The sequence below is a fragment of the Tupaia chinensis genome, unplaced genomic scaffold (genome assembly GCF_000334495.1).
Source record: "Tupaia chinensis unplaced genomic scaffold, TupChi_1.0 Scaffold000322_1, whole genome shotgun sequence".
NCBI lineage: Eukaryota > Metazoa > Chordata > Mammalia > Scandentia > Tupaiidae > Tupaia > Tupaia belangeri.
Window position 1 is genome coordinate 539,608 of NW_006159816.1, and position 18,460 is coordinate 558,067.

Consider the following 18,460-nt stretch of genomic DNA (forward strand, 5'->3'; position numbering starts at 1 on the left):
CATTGTTTATAAAAATCCCCAAGAAACAAGAGCTAACCTTTTGCTCAGTGGGAAACCCCTGGTTGGAACTGTAAACAGCAGCCTTATAAGCATCTGAACTAACTGTGCTGTTAGCTTTGGAAGTTGATAAAAGATTTGTTGGCCTTCTTTGAGCTTTACCCATGATAAAATGCCTCCTAGCAGAACTTCTAGAGATTTTTAATTTACAAGGAACTATAGCAAGTGTTTTGGGATCAAATTAGGACCCAGGGCAAGGAATGTAACAATAGCACACAAACCAAAACCTCTTTGATTGCCATTTGTTTCCAAGTGAATTGACTATACCATTTGAAGCAATTACTAGTGTTTTTCAAAGAAAATAATTTTAAAAGAGACAGCTAGAATACTTTTAAATCATATTTGTAGGTCAGTTTTAGCATGTCACAGCACATAGAATTGGCTTCTGTAAAAAATGTGTAAAATGAATAAAATTTTAAAAAGTACCTACCCCAAAATGGAAGATGGCTCATTTACTGTTGGATACAACACCTATTGTGTGTGTATGTAAACATTAGGCCTTCTTTGCTAAGAGTTTCTGATCATCTTTAGAAATAACAACTGTGCTTCCTTAAGTTTTTTTAAGCGAAATCATGAGATATCCTGATGGTTTAATATTCCTGCTCATTGCTCTTCCATTGTTTGGAAGTACTTTCCTAATGCACCTGTTTCCCTATAAGCCTGCCTAATTCCCCAGAGAATTGTGTGAAATTCCAAAATTGCTATTCTCCTTCTAAAAAAAAAAAAAAAAAATCCCACAAACAACAAAAAAAATTCCTGCTCATTGCTCTTCCATTGTTTGGAAGTACTTTCCTAATGCACCTGTTTCCCTATAAGCCTGCCTAATTCCCCAGAGAATTGTGTGAAATTCCAAAATTGCTATTTTCTCCTTCTAAAAAAAAAAAAAAATCCCCTAAACAACAACAAAAAAACTCTTTTTCCCACTGTCTGCCTCTGGAGGAAAGGATAAATGTGTCAGCTAAGTTTAGAGCAAGTAATATTAAGGTGGTGTATACCTTTCCTTTCTACAATATTTGCATCTCTCAAAAAGAACATAAAATATCAAAGCTTTTAGACAAATTAGTAATCCTTATGGTGAAATTTCAGGCAATGTTGCTAGCAGGTGGTTACGTTGGGGCTCTATTCCTTTATCCTTCAGTTGACACGACTTACATAACCAGCAATTTTATCTTAGAATGAAGCCCACTCAGGGAAAATTATTTATGAGAAAAAAAAAATTGGAAAGCAATTACAGTTGAGGGCAGCCACATAGTGTTATCAAAACTTTTACATCAGTTCAATAACCTTGTGATTATGGGAAAGATTATGTGATTATGGTACTACATTCAATATTATGGCCTTACTTTGGTGGACTCATGGATACTGAGAGGCCTTGTCATATTAGACTCTGGTTAAAATACTGTTTGATATGCCGAATTAAAATGTGAACTGCCGAACCAGCAGTGCCTGATCTTTCAAATACTTTTCATAGAAAAAAAAAAAAAAAAGGAGCTACTGTCATCCCGCAGCATGCATGTTGGAACTGGTTCTAGAAACCACACAGATACCAAAATCTATGGATACTCAAGACCTTTACATAAAATGGCAAAGTATTTTTAGGTAACCTACGCGTATCTTCCTGTATACTTTAAATCATCTCTAGATTACTTATAATGCCTAATACAAAATAAGGCTATGTAAGCAGTTACTCCGCTATTTGGAAATTTTTAAATGTATATTATTTGAAATATTTCCCCACTATGTTCAGATCTGCAGATGCAAAAGGTCAATTCTATAAGGCATTGCCACCTAAAGTATTTATTCTTTTTTCTACAGGATGTTGATAAATGGTCTTTCGATGTATTTGCCCTAAATAAAGCAAGTGGAGATCAAAGTCTGAAGTTTATGATTTATGAACTTTTTACCAGATATGATCTTATCAACCGTTTCAAGGTCAGCAACAGGAAATAAAAGTGAAATGTTCTTAGAATTGGCTGTTTAAATAAGTATGAAAATGCAGAACATCGAGTTCATTCCATTTGTATAGAATGTTTCTGTTAGGTTGTCAGGAAAGTTATAACATACTTCTCTATTTTTTTATGCAGAAATGTATCCTAACTTTGCCAACAGTTAATAGGTCATGAAAGTATGAGGACAAGTACACTAGCTGGTGGAAAGTTCTCTACAATTCACGGGCACATCTGTATATCCACCTGGAGATCATGAAGCCAGCACAGCCTCACTCCAACAAGAGATCAACATGCCCTGAATTATACATGAAACACGCATGCAGGGATTGGGAACTGTGCCTTAAGGAAATATGATTGATATGCAGGCTCCTTAAACACAATATTAGACTATCGGCAGTTTCCTTAAACTGACATAAAGGGGCGTCTGGTTCACTTCATTCTGAGCCACCTAAGGAGTAGTTTGATCCAGACTTCTGAGCAGTCTACAGCTATTCAATTTTCATCATTTCCTATAGAACCAGGACGTTTTTGAGAGCTAGGAAGTACTAGATGGTACTCTATTTTAACCCCCTTATATTACTGTCCTGTCCTTCATTAATTGTAATTGGAAAATGTTACCATTTTAAGAACCAGTCTTCTTACTTAGAAAGATATAAAAATGTAAAGGCTATAGTTTAGGTAGGATTGTTATTTCCTCTATCTTGGTTAAATATTTGAGGGTTAAAACTCTCAAGTTTGAAGCTAACATGTAAATGAAATGGTTTTTCAGAGCAATCCATATTTAGCTTAAAGAAACTACTACCTTCATCTGCTGCACTCATGAATCTCATGCCAGACATTGTGCACCTCTATCTTGGTTAAATATTTGAGGGTTAAAACTCTCAAGTTTGAAGCTAACATGTAAATGAAATGGTTTTTCAGAGCAATCCATATTTAGCTTAAAGAAACTACTACTGCACTCATGAATCTCATGCCAAGCATTGTGCACATGTTGATTTAGAGATACTCTTTTGGTCCAAATATAATCATAATTATTACTTTCCGCAGATTCCTGTTTCTTGCCTAATTGCCTTTGCGGAAGCTTTACAAGTTGGTTACAGCAAGTACAAAAACCCCTATCACAATCTGATCCATGCAGCTGATGTCACTCAAACTGTGCATTACATAATGCTTCACACAGGTATCATGGTAAGAAAATCTTTATCATCGCAGTTTCTTAGTTTGGATACATCAAATTCCATTTCTCTAGGAGGATCTTTCTTGGGGTTTCCCGTGAGAATTCAGCCAATTGGTAGCTACAGCTGAAGACATCTAAGGGCATCGCTGAGCAGGACATCCATGATAGTGTACTCATGTGGCTGGGAGTGGGTCGTGGATACTAGCTGGGAGCTCAGCTAGAAATGTAAGGAATTTTTGGACTCTTACCACAACTTTATAAAAATACACATTCTATGACTAAGTTAAAAGTAATATAACCTGATTTGGTGTTAAGTACTATCATTAGAGAATCTCAAAAACCTGTACTGATCCAATAGTCCAACTTAGAAGTTCAGAGTAGATATATTACTATCTTTTTACCTGGTGTTTTCCCCAGTTAGGTTGTACATATGGGCATCACCCATTTCAAACATAAATGTGCTCATTGGGCCAGATTAAACACAGTCATGGCTAGACTTAGTCCTTGGTTGAAGTGTACTCTCTCTTCTCAGTAGTGTTATTTGAGATTTGAAGAAGGGAAGTAGAGATTACCAATAATACTCACACAAAGATATAAACATATATTTTTAAAATATTACAAGCCTCTTTTTTTAGAGCTTTTTGTTTATTTATTTGCCTTACGGCATTTGCTTGCCCCAGAGAGAAACAGAGGCAGTAAGAGAGAAAGTGAGAAATCACACCCCAGGGGAGTGATTTGGCCACTCCACAATCCCTTTTCCATTCTTGTCCTGGGATTGTGGGCACTCATGCACACACGCCCGGCATGATTTTCGAGCCACTGAATCTGGGACTCAAACCACGGTCAGTTATATAGGAGTCCAGTCTGCTAGTCCCAATAAACTTAAAATAGTATGCTTGGCACCAGAAGATGGCGTATTGGTTACAAAGCTGAACTCCCACATAATCACTGCAGTTCAAGTCCGGGAACTGGTGTATTAAAACTCACACTAGGTGCATGTGCATATGTGCTCAAGGTCCCAAGAAAAGAATGGAGAAGACAGGATTGTGGCATGGCCACCACCACCCTGGGTGTGAGTGTGTGATTTCTTGCTTTCTGTCTCTCTCTCACTCTTTGTCTATCCATATCCTATAGCAAAAAATAACTCAAAAAATAAAAATAAAAAAATAAATAATAAAATAATGTGCCTGACCTTCTTAATATGTTTCTAGCATGAATACATGTGTGTATGCATGTATAAATGCACATGCACATACCCAAAAACACATACTAGAAATTCTTTCTAAGCTCTTTTTGTTTAGGAAGGCTTCACTGTCGTAGCTGTTTCTTGACTCTTTACTTTTACCTGGTTTGGAATGCATGGAGTATTAGTGAGAAAACAACATGCCTCCTGACAGCTGTAAATGCTGTTACACCTTCCTTTAACATCTTCCTGGGTAGAGTTGGTTGCTTTTTCCTTTCTAAGACCTTTGTTCTGAATCTGACAGTAAAGTGATTTTTATTTCAAGTATTTGGTATTTTTCTCTTCCTCAAATTCTGTGGCTTTGAAAAAATCAGCCCAAATATGAAATATTTAAGTGTCAGTCTGCAATGGAAACTGATTAGATTTCTTTAGAACAAAATGGAATGGAAAAGCAATGCCTGCTTCAGAATAATGATATATCTAATGCAATTATATGGCTCAATAAGAAAATAAATGCCTTTTCATATGTTTTTGTTTAAGTATGTTTGTTTGTTCTGCTTTTTTTTTTTCTGGGGTTTCTTTCTTTCTTTCTTTCTTTCTTTTTTTTTTTTGCACAAATGTAAAGGGAGCTATATGACTGATTTATATTTCGGCTTCAGAACTTCTAGTCTGAAGAGAACGTTGAAGAAATGGTGGTGTCATATTAGTGGAATTTAAAGAAACCTCAAGTCCATAATGTGACTTTACTCTCAGACGTAAGAGAAGACTTGTTACAGGTCATAAGCCATTGCAACTTCTCTGGAAGACCGGGAAATCTGGCCCAGCCTCACGTGACTTTTAGAAAGTAAATGTCATTAGTAAAGATCACATAATCCCTTTCTGGGAAACCCATGACTTACTAAATATGAATGTAACTTCCCTCTACTTTAGTTTGGCTTGGAAACTTGTTTCTGGTTTTATTCATCTTCTAGCAAAAATGTGCCAGTAGGCTTTTTACTCATTAGTTTGGCCATTATAAAAATAGCCTGGTGGTATCCCTTTCATAACGTCCAGAATCAGGAAAGTACCTTTAAACTAAAGAAAATAATGAGCACATTTATAATAGATGGTGAAATAAAAGGCAGAACGAATTTATGAATGTTTTGGCTATTTTGTCAAAACTGGGTTACACTGCCAGCTTGACAGTTTTTGGAAAGTAATTATAGCAAGCGTGTTTCTAGATGAAAAAGCGGTAGTAGGTGAGCATTAATTTTCCGACAGGTGGCTGTGTTGGCTTTTTTACATTAAAAAGTACTACAGAAATATTCATTTAGCTAAAACTCTTCACCCCTCCGTTTTGACATGGGAAAACTAAATTGCTTCCTTTAGTTTTAGTTGATACCCTGCTATTTCAGGATGGCCCTATCAGTGTGACATTTACAGAGCACTCCATAGCAGCCCAGCACTGTCAAGTGTCTAATGCATCTTGTCACCTGCAAAATATTCTGAGGATCATCGCCTGAAAAGGATTGCAATGAAGCTATTGTCCTGTCATTTGTTAATGTCACAAGGGATGCCCTCAAGCCTGGGAGTAGACAGTCTAAGGAGACTTGATGCTACTATACCAACTTGTCTCCGTCTTCTTTTGTCACTTGTAGCCCTGTGCCATGGTGACAGTGATGTTAGCCAACTCAGTCCGTTGGCTAAAGAGCGCAAGCTTTACAGAGTGCCTCCAAGCTATTTCTAAGTGTCTATTTGAATATGTAATCATCCAAGGATCTGGGCCAGAGGACACTTAAATTCTAGGACTCCTGACACTGTTTTCTCTAATACTAAGAGTAAAAGACAGAGAGATGACTTGAACCCTTTTCCTTTTGGAACATGCAGTCCTGTGACTACACCCAGGAACAGTCTCCCAAATTTTGGAATGCCTCCATTCTACTCTGATTACTCTTCAAAACAATTTGACAATATGTCTCTATTCTACAAACAGTGTGGAAATTCCGTTCTTGCAAATTGCTTCCCATAGAAACTGTTTGGAAGAGGGGAGAGCGAGTGTGGTCCCAGGAGGCAGTCAGACACGGGTTTAAAACCATGATTTGCCAGTTCCTCACTTATTCCTTCTTTATCATAGTGTCCTCATCACTAAAATGTGGTTAATAATACTGACCACCTTCTAGGATGATATGAGGAATCAGTAAATGATATTTGTAAAGCATCTAACCTAGTGCCTGAAATATAACAATTATTAATGCATAGGCTAATGCAATTAATTTATTGTTATAATATACCAGCTTTCTGTACTTGTGAGTTATGACAAGGTACTTCAGCCTATTCAAATGGGTAGAGAGAGACTCCAATTCCATAACTTCAGGTTAAATGAATCAGCAGCTATGCTGCTAAAACTCAGTCCAAAATTCGACTTTCACTAATACGAAGTAGGTGTGTTTTTCAGCTAAGCAGGAAAGCTTAGTGTTTCTCTCTTCTCCAACTATCTGACAGTGTAAACTCAATCATAAGGCATGGTGTAGCAACAAATGAGGGATTTGAGAGGAAGTACTATTTATGGAAGACAGATTAATTGAAATAAAAACAGGAAATACATTTATTATCAAGTTGACAGGAATATCGTGGTTTTAAATACTTGTGATATAATCTATAATTAAATTCCACCTCTGGTTTTCTAATTGAACTTTTTAACCACTGTAACTTCTTATTCTTTATTATAATAATAGTATATATTCAATGTTGAGTTTTTGAAAAAAGATCCACAGTTAAATCTGTAAATCCATAACTATAATCAATAAGAAATACTTCAAGAAAATAGGTAGTTTCATTTTGTTGTTTGAAGAAACAATTTTCTTTAATAAAACAAGGGTTTTTCTGAAGGCACAAAGACTGGTTTAACTTCAATTGCTATTCATTTCATGGTGTTTAATTCCACAGTCTCACTGGGGATATTGGAAGATCTGTCCCTGTATAGTCTGTAATATAGGACATTTAAAAGGTCACTTTCTTCCGTTTAATGATTCAAAATTAAATGTGTCTATAAACATAGAACAGTTAGTTATATTAACTCCTTTTGGCTCTGAAAATCATTGCTACTTCAGCCATCCAACTGTGAGGCACTTATACTTGAATTGTAATCATTAAAGATATGTTAGCTATTTTCCGGATTTAATGCCTTAAAGAACATATTTAAAGTACTAAATTCAATAAAATGTCATTTATTTTGTGTTTTACTGTATTACAAAACTCATGACAAGCACAGTAAACTTCTTTTACAATCCCACAGGGGAATGACCACTAACCCATTCCCCTAGGAACTGTAAAGAAGGCTAAATAGGAACTGAAAGGCTAAATAACTTATTTTCTTAAGCATCAACAGAGATTTAAAATCAGGAGAGTCTGATTTCACACTCTTTTCACTACTCCATACTATCTTCTTCCAATGAAAAGCAAGTGAAATCCAATTCACTATTAAGTTCTTCTTATGTGCCAAATATCATAATAGGTTTGGTGAAGGGAGTAAAGATTAATTAAACCACACCTTTGACAGCTTCAGTAGTTGTCACCTCCTTTGTTTTTGACTCATGGATCTGCAATGATTCCCTCTTGCCCTTATGCAAATTCCAAATTGATCAACTCTAATCAAGACAGTTCATGAATTCTCCAACCTCTTTTCCATATCTTTTCACTTAATTTTCCAACCCAAATTGTACTATTGTTGACTCAACTTATTTGTCTTTAATTTAAATTATCACATGCTATTTAACATATTGGATAGTACAGTAAAACTATTATGCAAAATGCGAGTGATAATAAACTATTGAATTATTTCTAAATACACTTATAATAGTAGAGAAATTTAGTTAAAACTTCCATTTGGTAACAGATATATCAGTATATATGAAGCAGATGGTTCTGGGTTTTATGCAAAAGCATTTATTCTTTCCTTTATCATTGTTGAGTTTAACTATACAGACATATGTGTTATGAATAGAAACTATAAATTCTTAGGAGCTCTTTTAAGTCTGTAAAAACTGAACTTCAGGTTTTCTAGTGAGCAAAGTGAATATTTTCAGCTTTCAGGTGGAATATTTTCTCATAGTAAGATCTTCCTAAAAAACTTGTGCTAAAAGATATTTAATGACATATAAACTAGGTTTAAAATGACTAAACTGTTATTGATCCCATAATACTGTGAATTCAAATATCCAATCAGGTTAGGTGGTGAGTTCAACATTCAATCCAGATTTACTTTTTTACATCATAGAAAAGTACCCCTTTTCCAAATAGCAACGGTAATTATATTTTTCATTTTGAGCATATAAGTCATGAACAATCATTGACTTCATCGAGTACTTATCATGCACAACTAATGGTGCTAAAATAGAAATAAAAATTATTTATTTAAAAGAAACAAGAATAGGGACCAGCAGGTGGCGTGATGGTTAAGGGGGCTGGACTCCCACCTGGCCGACCATTTGAGTCCTGGACCGAGAGGCTTGCTTTCTCACTTTCTCTCTCTCTCTCTCTCTGGAAATATTAAAATAACTATAATAAATAAAGTTAATTAAAATAATTCTAAAAAAAGAAAGAAACAAAAATAACTTCTTATGGGATACCAGGGACACCAAAAATCCTTTTCGTAGAAAGAAAAGATGGCCTTTGCCTTTAAATATGATGGGATCTCTGTTTAATTTACTAGCACTGGCTTACTGAACTGGAAATTTTAGCAATGGTCTTTGCTGCTGCCATTCATGATTATGAGCATACGGGCACTACAAACAACTTCCATATCCAGACAAGGTAAGTGTGATAAAGCATTAGCATTTATAACTAAAATTTTGAAATTTATGTTTTCTGCATTCTACTTAACTTTAAGAAGGTTTTTAAAAAACAAAAAATATTCTGATAAGAATAGGTTTCATGGGTTTTTAGTTAAATTCTTTAAGCTTCAAATGTTTAAATCAGCTATTATTTTTCAAAATTATTGTGTGTACTTTATGACATATTAACCAGTTTAAAGAACATAAAATATGTAAGACAATTTCTCCCCCCCCCCAACTTTTACTGTGAACTATCCACACAAGCTCCAGGCATCTATTAACTTAGATCAATCTTACAGCATCTTTAAGGTACTGGTTTGTGGATATTATGTCATTGAAAGTAATATAATCACACATCTGGGCCAACTCATATCCCCGTGGGTTAGAACATCTGGAATCCACATGACTGACTACACAGAGTCCTGGACCTGGAGACTTGACAAACACAGTGGGTGTGTGTCTGTGGGCTTCCTTTCGTTCTCTCTCTCTCTTGCAAGCTCATGCACCCTTTGGCATTTTTTTTTTTTTAATTTCACTCCTGAAAATAATTACAAAAAGTCAAAAGAATCTCATTTTTAGCCCAGCTTGAAGTATTAAACTTACAACAATGGAAAGGTGAGATTTAAAAAAAAATAATAGCAATAATGACCATTGTTTGAATCAAAATACCAGAGTGGAACTCTGTTCATTTGTTGGGGCTACCATAACAAAATACTGCAAACGGAATGACTTTAACAACTCAGATTAATTTCCCACAGTCTGGAGGCTAGGAGTCCAAGATCAAGGTACCAGCAGATGAGTCTCTTCCAAGGCCTTTCTCTGTGACGCTTAACTTTAAGAAGGTTTTTAAAAAACAAAAAATATTCTGATAAGAATAGGTTTCATGGGTTTTTAGTTAAATTCTTTAAGCTTCAAATGTTTAAATCAGCTATTATTTTTCAAAATTATTGTGTGTACTTTATGACATATTAACCAGTTTAAAGAACATAAAATATGTAAGACAATTTCTCCCCCCCCCCAACTTTTACTGTGAACTATCCACACAAGCTCCAGGCATCTATTAACTTAGATCAATCTTACAGCATCTTTAAGGTACTGGTTTGTGGATATTATGTCATTGAAAGTAATATAATCACACATCTGGGCCAACTCATATCCCCGTGGGTTAGAACATCTGGAATCCACATGACTGACTACACAGAGTCCTGGACCTGGAGACTTGACAAACACAGTGGGTGTGTGTCTGTGGGCTTCCTTTCGTTCTCTCTCTCTCTTGCAAGCTCATGCACCCTTTGGCATTTTTTTTTTTTTAATTTCACTCCTGAAAATAATTACAAAAAGTCAAAAGAATCTCATTTTTAGCCCAGCTTGAAGTATTAAACTTACAACAATGGAAAGGTGAGATTTAAAAAAAAATAATAGCAATAATGACCATTGTTTGAATCAAAATACCAGAGTGGAACTCTGTTCATTTGTTGGGGCTACCATAACAAAATACTGCAAACGGAATGACTTTAACAACTCAGATTAATTTCCCACAGTCTGGAGGCTAGGAGTCCAAGATCAAGGTACCAGCAGATGAGTCTCTTCCAAGGCCTTTCTCTGTGACGTGCAGACAGTCACGCACTTGCTGTGGTCTTTTATTAGTGCATAAACCCTTGGTGTCTGTTCTTTTTTAAATTTTATTTAATTTTTTAATTTTTAGTTTTTATTTTTTGAAAGGTTTTTGCTATAGGGTGTGTGTGCTTGCCAGAAAGATAGAGAGAAACAGAGAGATAGAAAACGAGAAATCACCCCCTAGAGGGGATGGTCATGCCGCAATCCCTTCTCCTCTATTCTCTGGGGATCTTGGGCACGCATACACATATGCCTGGCATGAGTTAAAGCCACCAGGTCCGGGACTTGAACTGTGGTTGACTACATGGAAGCCCAGCGACACAGCCATGATGCCAACTGCTGGTCTCCGTGTTTGTTATTATTTTAAGGACACCAAGCATATGGATTTAAGCCCTACCCTTATTGCTTGATATAATTACATCCTGAAAGGCCCTGTCTCCAAATACAGTCACAGTAAGACTTCAACAAATGAATGTGATGGTGGTGGTGCAGGGGCAGTGTAGTCCATAACAGGAAGCTCTTCTTAGTTAAGCAGCAGTCTCAGAGCCTGAGAGACAGAATTTGGTCTAGGCACCATCAGGATCCGGCTTACTTTACACACTCATGTGTGAGATCCTGACATTTCGTTAAATCTGTCACTGGTCAGGTATGCTTGACAAGGTGACATCACTTCAGAGACTGATGTGTCTCTGAAACCATCATAGAACCCTGCTGAAGGGAAACTAAACCTGGTTATTTTTTGTTTGCTAATTTGTATTGTTTTATAATTCATCATATTATTTTATAGTAGTTTTAAGTTTATAAAAAAAATTGAACAGGAAGAACAGAGTTCCCATCTGCTTTCTCCTGTCACGTTACAATATCCTGTTATTAACATCTTTCATTGCTTTGGTATGTTTGTTGTAACTGATGAGCCAATATTAGTACATAGTTATCAGCTAACGTCCGTAGCTTACATTAGGGTTCACGCTTTGTGTTTCAGGTTCTATGGGTTTTGACAGATGTATGGAATTGTGCTTACTACTGTGGTATCATGTACAATAGCTTCTCTGCCCTAAAAGTCCCCTGTGCTTCTTACTCCCTTCCCTTGCCCTTTTTTCCTGGTAACCACTGATCTTGCAATGTCTCCTAAGTTTTGCCTTCCCCAAAATGTCATGTAGTTGACATCATACAGTACATGGATGACATTTTCACATAGGTTTCTATACCTTAGCACCATGCATTAAAGATTTTTCCATGCCTTTTTGATAGCTTATTTCATCACTGAAATAATGTTCCATTGTATGAATGTACTATGGTTTATCTGTCATCTATTAATGGAAACCTTGGTTGTGTCCAAATTTTGGCACTTAACAAAAAAAGCTGCTGTAAGCATAAATGTGCAGGTTTTTCTGTGATTGGTTCATGTGATTTTTTTTTGGGGGGGGAGATTTTCACGATAGGGCGTGTGCGCTCGCCAGACAGACAGAGACATAGAGACAGAAAGCGAGAAATCACCCCCCAGAGGGGATGGTCATGCCACAATCCCTTCTCCTCCATTCTCCTCTCGGGATCTTGGGCACACACGCATACACGCCCGGCATGAATTTTTAGCCACCGGGTCTGGGATGCGAACTGCAGTAGACTACGTGGGAGTCCAGCGACATAGCCATTATGCTAACTGCTGGTTCCCGGTTCATGTGATTTTTAATATGACTATCTTAACAACTGATTTTCCAGGTACAAGGAGTTATTATTTGTTTGATTTACAGAATCAGAGAGAAACAGTGGGAGACAGTGAGAGGGAAAAAGAGAAAGCACTTCTTCCTCTCCTTCTGTTCCTAGTCTTCCTCTTCCTTGTGTAATCTTATCTCTCTGTCTCAATGAATAACCTTTTTTTTTTTTTTCTTTAGGTTTTTTGCCATAGGGTACATGTGTTCCCTGGAGAGAGACAGAGAGAGGTAAAATGAGAAATCACCCCCTTCCAGGGGGTGGCCATGCCGCAACTCCTTCTCCATTCTCCTGGGATTTGGGGCGTGTACACACAGGTGCTTGGCATAATTTTCAAGCCAGTAGATCTGCGAGTCAAACCATGGTGGGCCCACCATCTACTGGTCCCTGAATAAACTTTTTTTGAAAAAAAGAATAAAAGAAACTCAGTATAAAAGGGGGGGGGGAGTCTTGTATTTTACTTATTTTCTTATAAATTGCCTAACATGATCAGAATGATTCTGCATGCACTTTAAAATTCCACATACAAAAATGTTTTAATGACTAACTTGCCACAGTATCACAGGCTTTTAAACTCTCACTATTGCCTTCATATTTCATACAAGGAGAGAAATGAGGTAGTGTCTGACTGATTTATAGATAATTCTTTGTGTATTTCATTTGTTACTGGATTTAGCATGCTTTTCTAATGTGGAGACCCATTTATTATATAATGCAAATGACTGGAAAATAATTTAGAACATAGAGAAAAACTAGATTTGAGTTCAATACAGAATTATAATGCATGAAATCCTTGAAAGTGTAAATAAATTGAAATAATTTCAATTTCTGTGAAAACAAATGCTGAGCTACAGGTTACCATGGATACTGGATGTTGCTTAGAGTCTTGTTCTTTTCCTAGGAAAGGCCATCTCACACATTAAGGCCATGCTGTATTCTTATTATCTTTGTTGGATTCATGACGCAAAACCACGTCCCTTTGCTAGTGTGAAATCTGGTTCATGAACATGTATTTGCTTGTTTATGAAAGGAAGCGATGGTGCCACTTGGAGCCATATCACATAATAACCCTGGCAAAACTGCTAGAATTGGGGCTATATGGTACAAATGATGCTAGTGGAAAATCAGTTTTTCCCATGATCTCAACACAGTTTTGGAAATACAGTTGGTGTTTTACATGGACAAGATGGATTTAATTCTCTCTTATTTCTCGAATTTATTTATCTGGTTGTCAGAAAAGTCAAGACACATTTTGGCATAGAAAAATACATCATGACTTTCCAATGACCCAATGTTTTTCACTTCATAAGACAGAGAGAACAAGAACACATGTGTGTGAGAGAGAGAGCAACAGGTATCCCCAACAGGGTCTACATGCTACTCTCTACCTCAGCCCCAACCAGACAAGATCATTGAGTACACACACACACAGAGGCATATAGGGAGACCTTGGGATGCAAGCCTCGTACCTTTTTATATGTTCTCAGCATGTAGAGTGTTGTCCTATCACAGCACCACCATGACTAGCTTAAAATACCTCTTAAACAAGGGTATTGCAAAGGTTCTTCCTGTTTAGTTTTCTGGGACTGAGGTATGATTATCATTAAGAGAATTTTAAGGCTTAACTGGGATTATGAAAAAGAAATCTACTTTGGAGACATGGGCTATTAGCTACATATGTAGTTTATTCTACCTCTGTAATAGTGCCCAGAGCAAAGAGGAAATATTAAGTGATTCATATTCATTTCCTTTATGTTGGATTACTACTAAACCTAGGTCTATCTGGCAGACTATCAGATGCAGATCTTGAATAGGTTGTAGATGCCAGATTTGTAGATGCCAGATTTCTTTAGCTCTTCTTCTTTTCATTGAAATAAATGCTATTATGTATATTTAAGGTATACAACAGAATGCTATGAGATACCTATAGGTAATAAGATAGTTACTGTAGTGAAGTATTAGATTAAGGTATCCATCATCTCACATAGCTACATTTTGTCCTTGTCTCCACTTCAGTAGGCATTCAGTGTCAGGGGAAGGGCTAGATTATAACTAGGACTGTACCCACTGAAAAGCCTGAAATAGTTAAGTCTTGAATGAAGCAATTTCCCAACTAACAGCACGTATACCTACCAGGAGGAAGGAAACTGAGAGAAGCCTGGGTGTTGGAGGAAGTGGCAGAAAAGTTGCTATAGGTTTTAACTTCAATTTTCTTTAGCTAATTTTGATGCCTGCCTCCAAGAACCAATTTATATGAAAAGATTCACCATTTTGAGAAATGAATATAGTGGTTCTGCTTTTATTTCACACTTGCAAAATGATCTGGTAATCTAGAAAGGTAGGGGAAGGAGAAACAAAGACTCCTTTAGAGATCTGAGAATGCCTGTAATACTTCAGACTTTACACTAGAATACCAGATTCATCAGTGTAACTTGAAGTAGTTTATTTGATGATCAAATTACAGAAAAAAATACATACAAATACAAATCTTCTCTAGATGTAGACATCATTTAAAAAATAAAGTATCTGTCAAAACTTGATAGTAAAACATGTATTTGCAATTTTGTTTTAAAAATGACTTAACTCCATTTTCATTTAAAATGAAGAATTTATAAAATTCAAATTTACTCACATTGTAAGGGGAGAAATCTCAAATCACAACTAAACAAATTATTTTCACCATTTCCAATGAAATGAAACAAAAGTAATCTTTTCATCAAATGACATAGAATGACTGGGTAAAACTAAGTCTCGGCACAGTCTACTGTGATTGGAATGTGTCCCCCAGAAACTGCTATGTGTGTTGGACACTTAAGCCATAGGGTTACAGTGTTAGGAAGTAAAGCCTAACAGAAGTATTAATGCAATTATATAATGGCTTGCACAAGTAGGTTTACTGTCATGCCTTTTCTGCCCTTTCATTGTGTTGTAAAGCAGCAGGAAGGCCCTCAGCAGATGACAGCCCCTTGACCTTGGGTTTCACAGCCTCTAGAACCATAAACCAATAAGTTTTCATTCATTATAAATTACCCAGTTGCAGCAACACAAAATGTACTAACACACAGACCTCACTCAGAATTGATCACAGATCTCAATATAAAACACAAAATTATATAACTCTTATAAGATAACATAAGAGAAGGTCTAGATGACTTTGGATAGGGCAATGAATATTTAAATACAACACAAAAAGTGTTACGACAAAAAGAGTTAATAAGCAGGACTTCAAGAGAATGAAAGTCAAGCCACAGACTGGGGGAAATATTTGCAAAGCTATATCTGATCAAGAATTCTTATCTAAAATACACCAAAAAAACAAACAAAAAATTGCTGAAAACTGAACGATATGAAAATAATTTAAAAATGGACCAAACATTTTATCAAATACCTCAACAAAGGACATACATAGATGGTCAATAAGCACATGAACAGATATTCTACACCTTAGATGGAACATCAGGGAAATGCAAGTAGAAACAATGTACTGGAGAAATGTAAATTGAAACGATAAGATATCACAACGCATTTATTAGAATAGCTCAAATCCAGAATATGGCCACACCAAATACTAAGGAGGATATTGAACAACAGACTAAGGAGGATATTGAACAATAGGAATACTCATTGGTTACTGGTGGGAATGCAAAATAGTAAAGCCACGCTGGAAGAACTTAGCAGTTTCTTACAAAACTGAGACCACTCTTACTACATGACCCATCAATGATACTCTTTAATATACTAAGAGTCAAAATGATATATCCACACCAGGGCCAGCCAGATGGTACGGTGGTTAACGTGGCTGAATCCCACATGGCCAAGTGCACAGATCATAGTCCTGGATCTGCTGTGTGCTTGCCCGAAATCCCAAGGGGAGAATGGAGAAAAAGAAATTGTAACATGACCTTTCTCCCTATGGGGTGATTCCTCACTTTTTCTCTCTCTCTCCTGCTTTCTTTCTGGCGAGCACATGTGCACTATACCAGCCAGAAAAGAAAAGAAAAAAAGCTTAGATCCACATAAAAACCTGCACACAGATATTTATAGCAACTTATTCATAATTTTCCAAACTTGGAAGCAACCAAGATGTCTTTCAGTAAGCAAGATAAACTGTCCATAATCGAGACAATGGACCATTATTCACTACTAATGAGAACTGCTCTATCAAAACCATGAAAAGAAATTTAACTGCATCACTAAGTGATAGCAATCAATCTGAAAAGACAGCCTATTGTAAGATTCTAAATATATGACATTTTGGAAAAGGGAAAACGATGGAGGGAATACAAAGATCAGTGGTTACCAGGATTTAGGGAGAGAGTGGGAATACATAGATAAAGCATAGAGGAATTTTAGGGCAGTGAAGCTACTGCATATGATACTACAATGGTGGGTACAGGCCATTACACATTTGCCTAAACCCAAAGCATGCAAAACATCAAGAGTCAAGCCTAATATAAGCTACAGATACCATGCGCCGTGCAGGTTTATTGACAAAAATATCACTCTTTTGAGGGATGCTAATGATGTCAGTTATTATACACTTTTATACTTGTGTGAGAGCAGTAGGTGTGTGGGAAATCTTTGCATCTTATACAATTTGCTATGAACTAAAACTACTCTAAAAATGAGTTTATAATATAGTACAGTAAAAACAAAGTGGTTCCATGCTTTTAAGTGGTCAGTGAGAAGATTTTTACTGGTAAGATGGCCTGAACCTTGCGTATCCTTTATTGTAGATCGGTGAAGTCTAAAGGAATGTACTAGGCATTTTGTTTCTACTTCTTAGGTCAGATGTTGCCATTTTGTATAATGATCGTTCTGTCCTGGAGAATCACCATGTGAGTGCAGCTTATCGGCTTATGCAAGAAGAGGAAATGAATATCTTGATGAATTTACCCAAAGATGACTGGAGGTGAGTTTCAGAAGAAACAGAAGAAATTTAATTTCAGGAAAAAGATGAGTTACGTGATTTAATGCAAAGGAAACTGATGCAAGTTAATGCCATCTCCATAGTACAAAGTCAATTGCTGTTGACCAGATGGTTCTGAGAAGGGTTAGTACCTGGAAGACTTGTTCGGAAGCCAGGCTCTGTGAGATGGAGCTGAACTATTTCTAGTAAATGCAACACCCACATGCATGTGTAAGTCCACACACTACAAAACAAAGAATTTAAAACATACAACGATATACTTTCTAGAAAGGAGCTCTGCTCAGTTTGTACCAATATATGGCCTCACATAAATTCAGCATTTTGGCATTCCTTTATATATTATTTGGCTGTATGTAAAGTTCAACTTTCTTTAAACAAAACATTCAATTATTTGACAAAATATTTTACACACTAAAATGGCAGATTGCCAGGGACCAGCCTCGGCAGGGGTGGGTTGACTCGACGGAGGCGGCGCTGGAAAGAAAGGAAGACTAAGGCCTCGTGCCTTTTCATGCACATCCTCAGCCGGACACTCCCAGAGATCGCTCTCTGAGGAGTGACAACTGCTAGGAATCACCGTGCCTTTTTATTGAAAATGGGATACATGCAAGTAAATGGGAGAGGGGCTACGTGTTCTAATTATCAACTCATAAAGCTTTAACAATAGAGATCAAAGATTCTATTCAGGGTTTGATTAAGGGCAGGTCTATTAATCATCAATACAATTCAACAATAGATTGATGTAAGCAAGCTTTTGGGAACTTCTGTTCTGGGAGTGTGGTTCCAGAGAACAGCTCCAGCAGGCAGAGTTAATTATCAGCCAGTACTTGGCGGCAGCCGTCTTGCGGTTACTGGTTGCGTTACTAGAAAAGAAAATCTCAAGTACAGATATTAGTTTTTATAAATCTCAGTAAAGAATGATATTTATATAATTTTATAGAGATGTAAAATTAATTAAAGGAATCCTAATATATTTGCGTATCCTGAAGGGGTGAAGTTAGTGTTCACTTGATGAGGGCAGGGATA

The 18,460-nt window shown here is 36.5% G+C and overlaps 1 protein-coding gene across 2 annotated transcripts in view; it reads left to right on the forward strand.

Annotated features, from left to right (window-relative positions):
- Nucleotides 1–18,460, forward strand: part of PDE1A (phosphodiesterase 1A) — a 302,238-nt gene that overhangs the window by 208,623 nt on the left and 75,155 nt on the right. For both annotated transcript variants that reach the window (XM_006151626.3, XM_006151627.3), the window contains 4 exons: nt 1,873–1,989; nt 3,054–3,194; nt 9,057–9,157; nt 17,291–17,416. In XM_006151626.3, the coding sequence (XP_006151688.1) occupies nt 1,873–1,989; nt 3,054–3,194; nt 9,057–9,157; nt 17,291–17,416 (485 nt within the window). The remainder of the gene's footprint in view (nt 1–1,872; nt 1,990–3,053; nt 3,195–9,056; nt 9,158–17,290; nt 17,417–18,460) is intronic.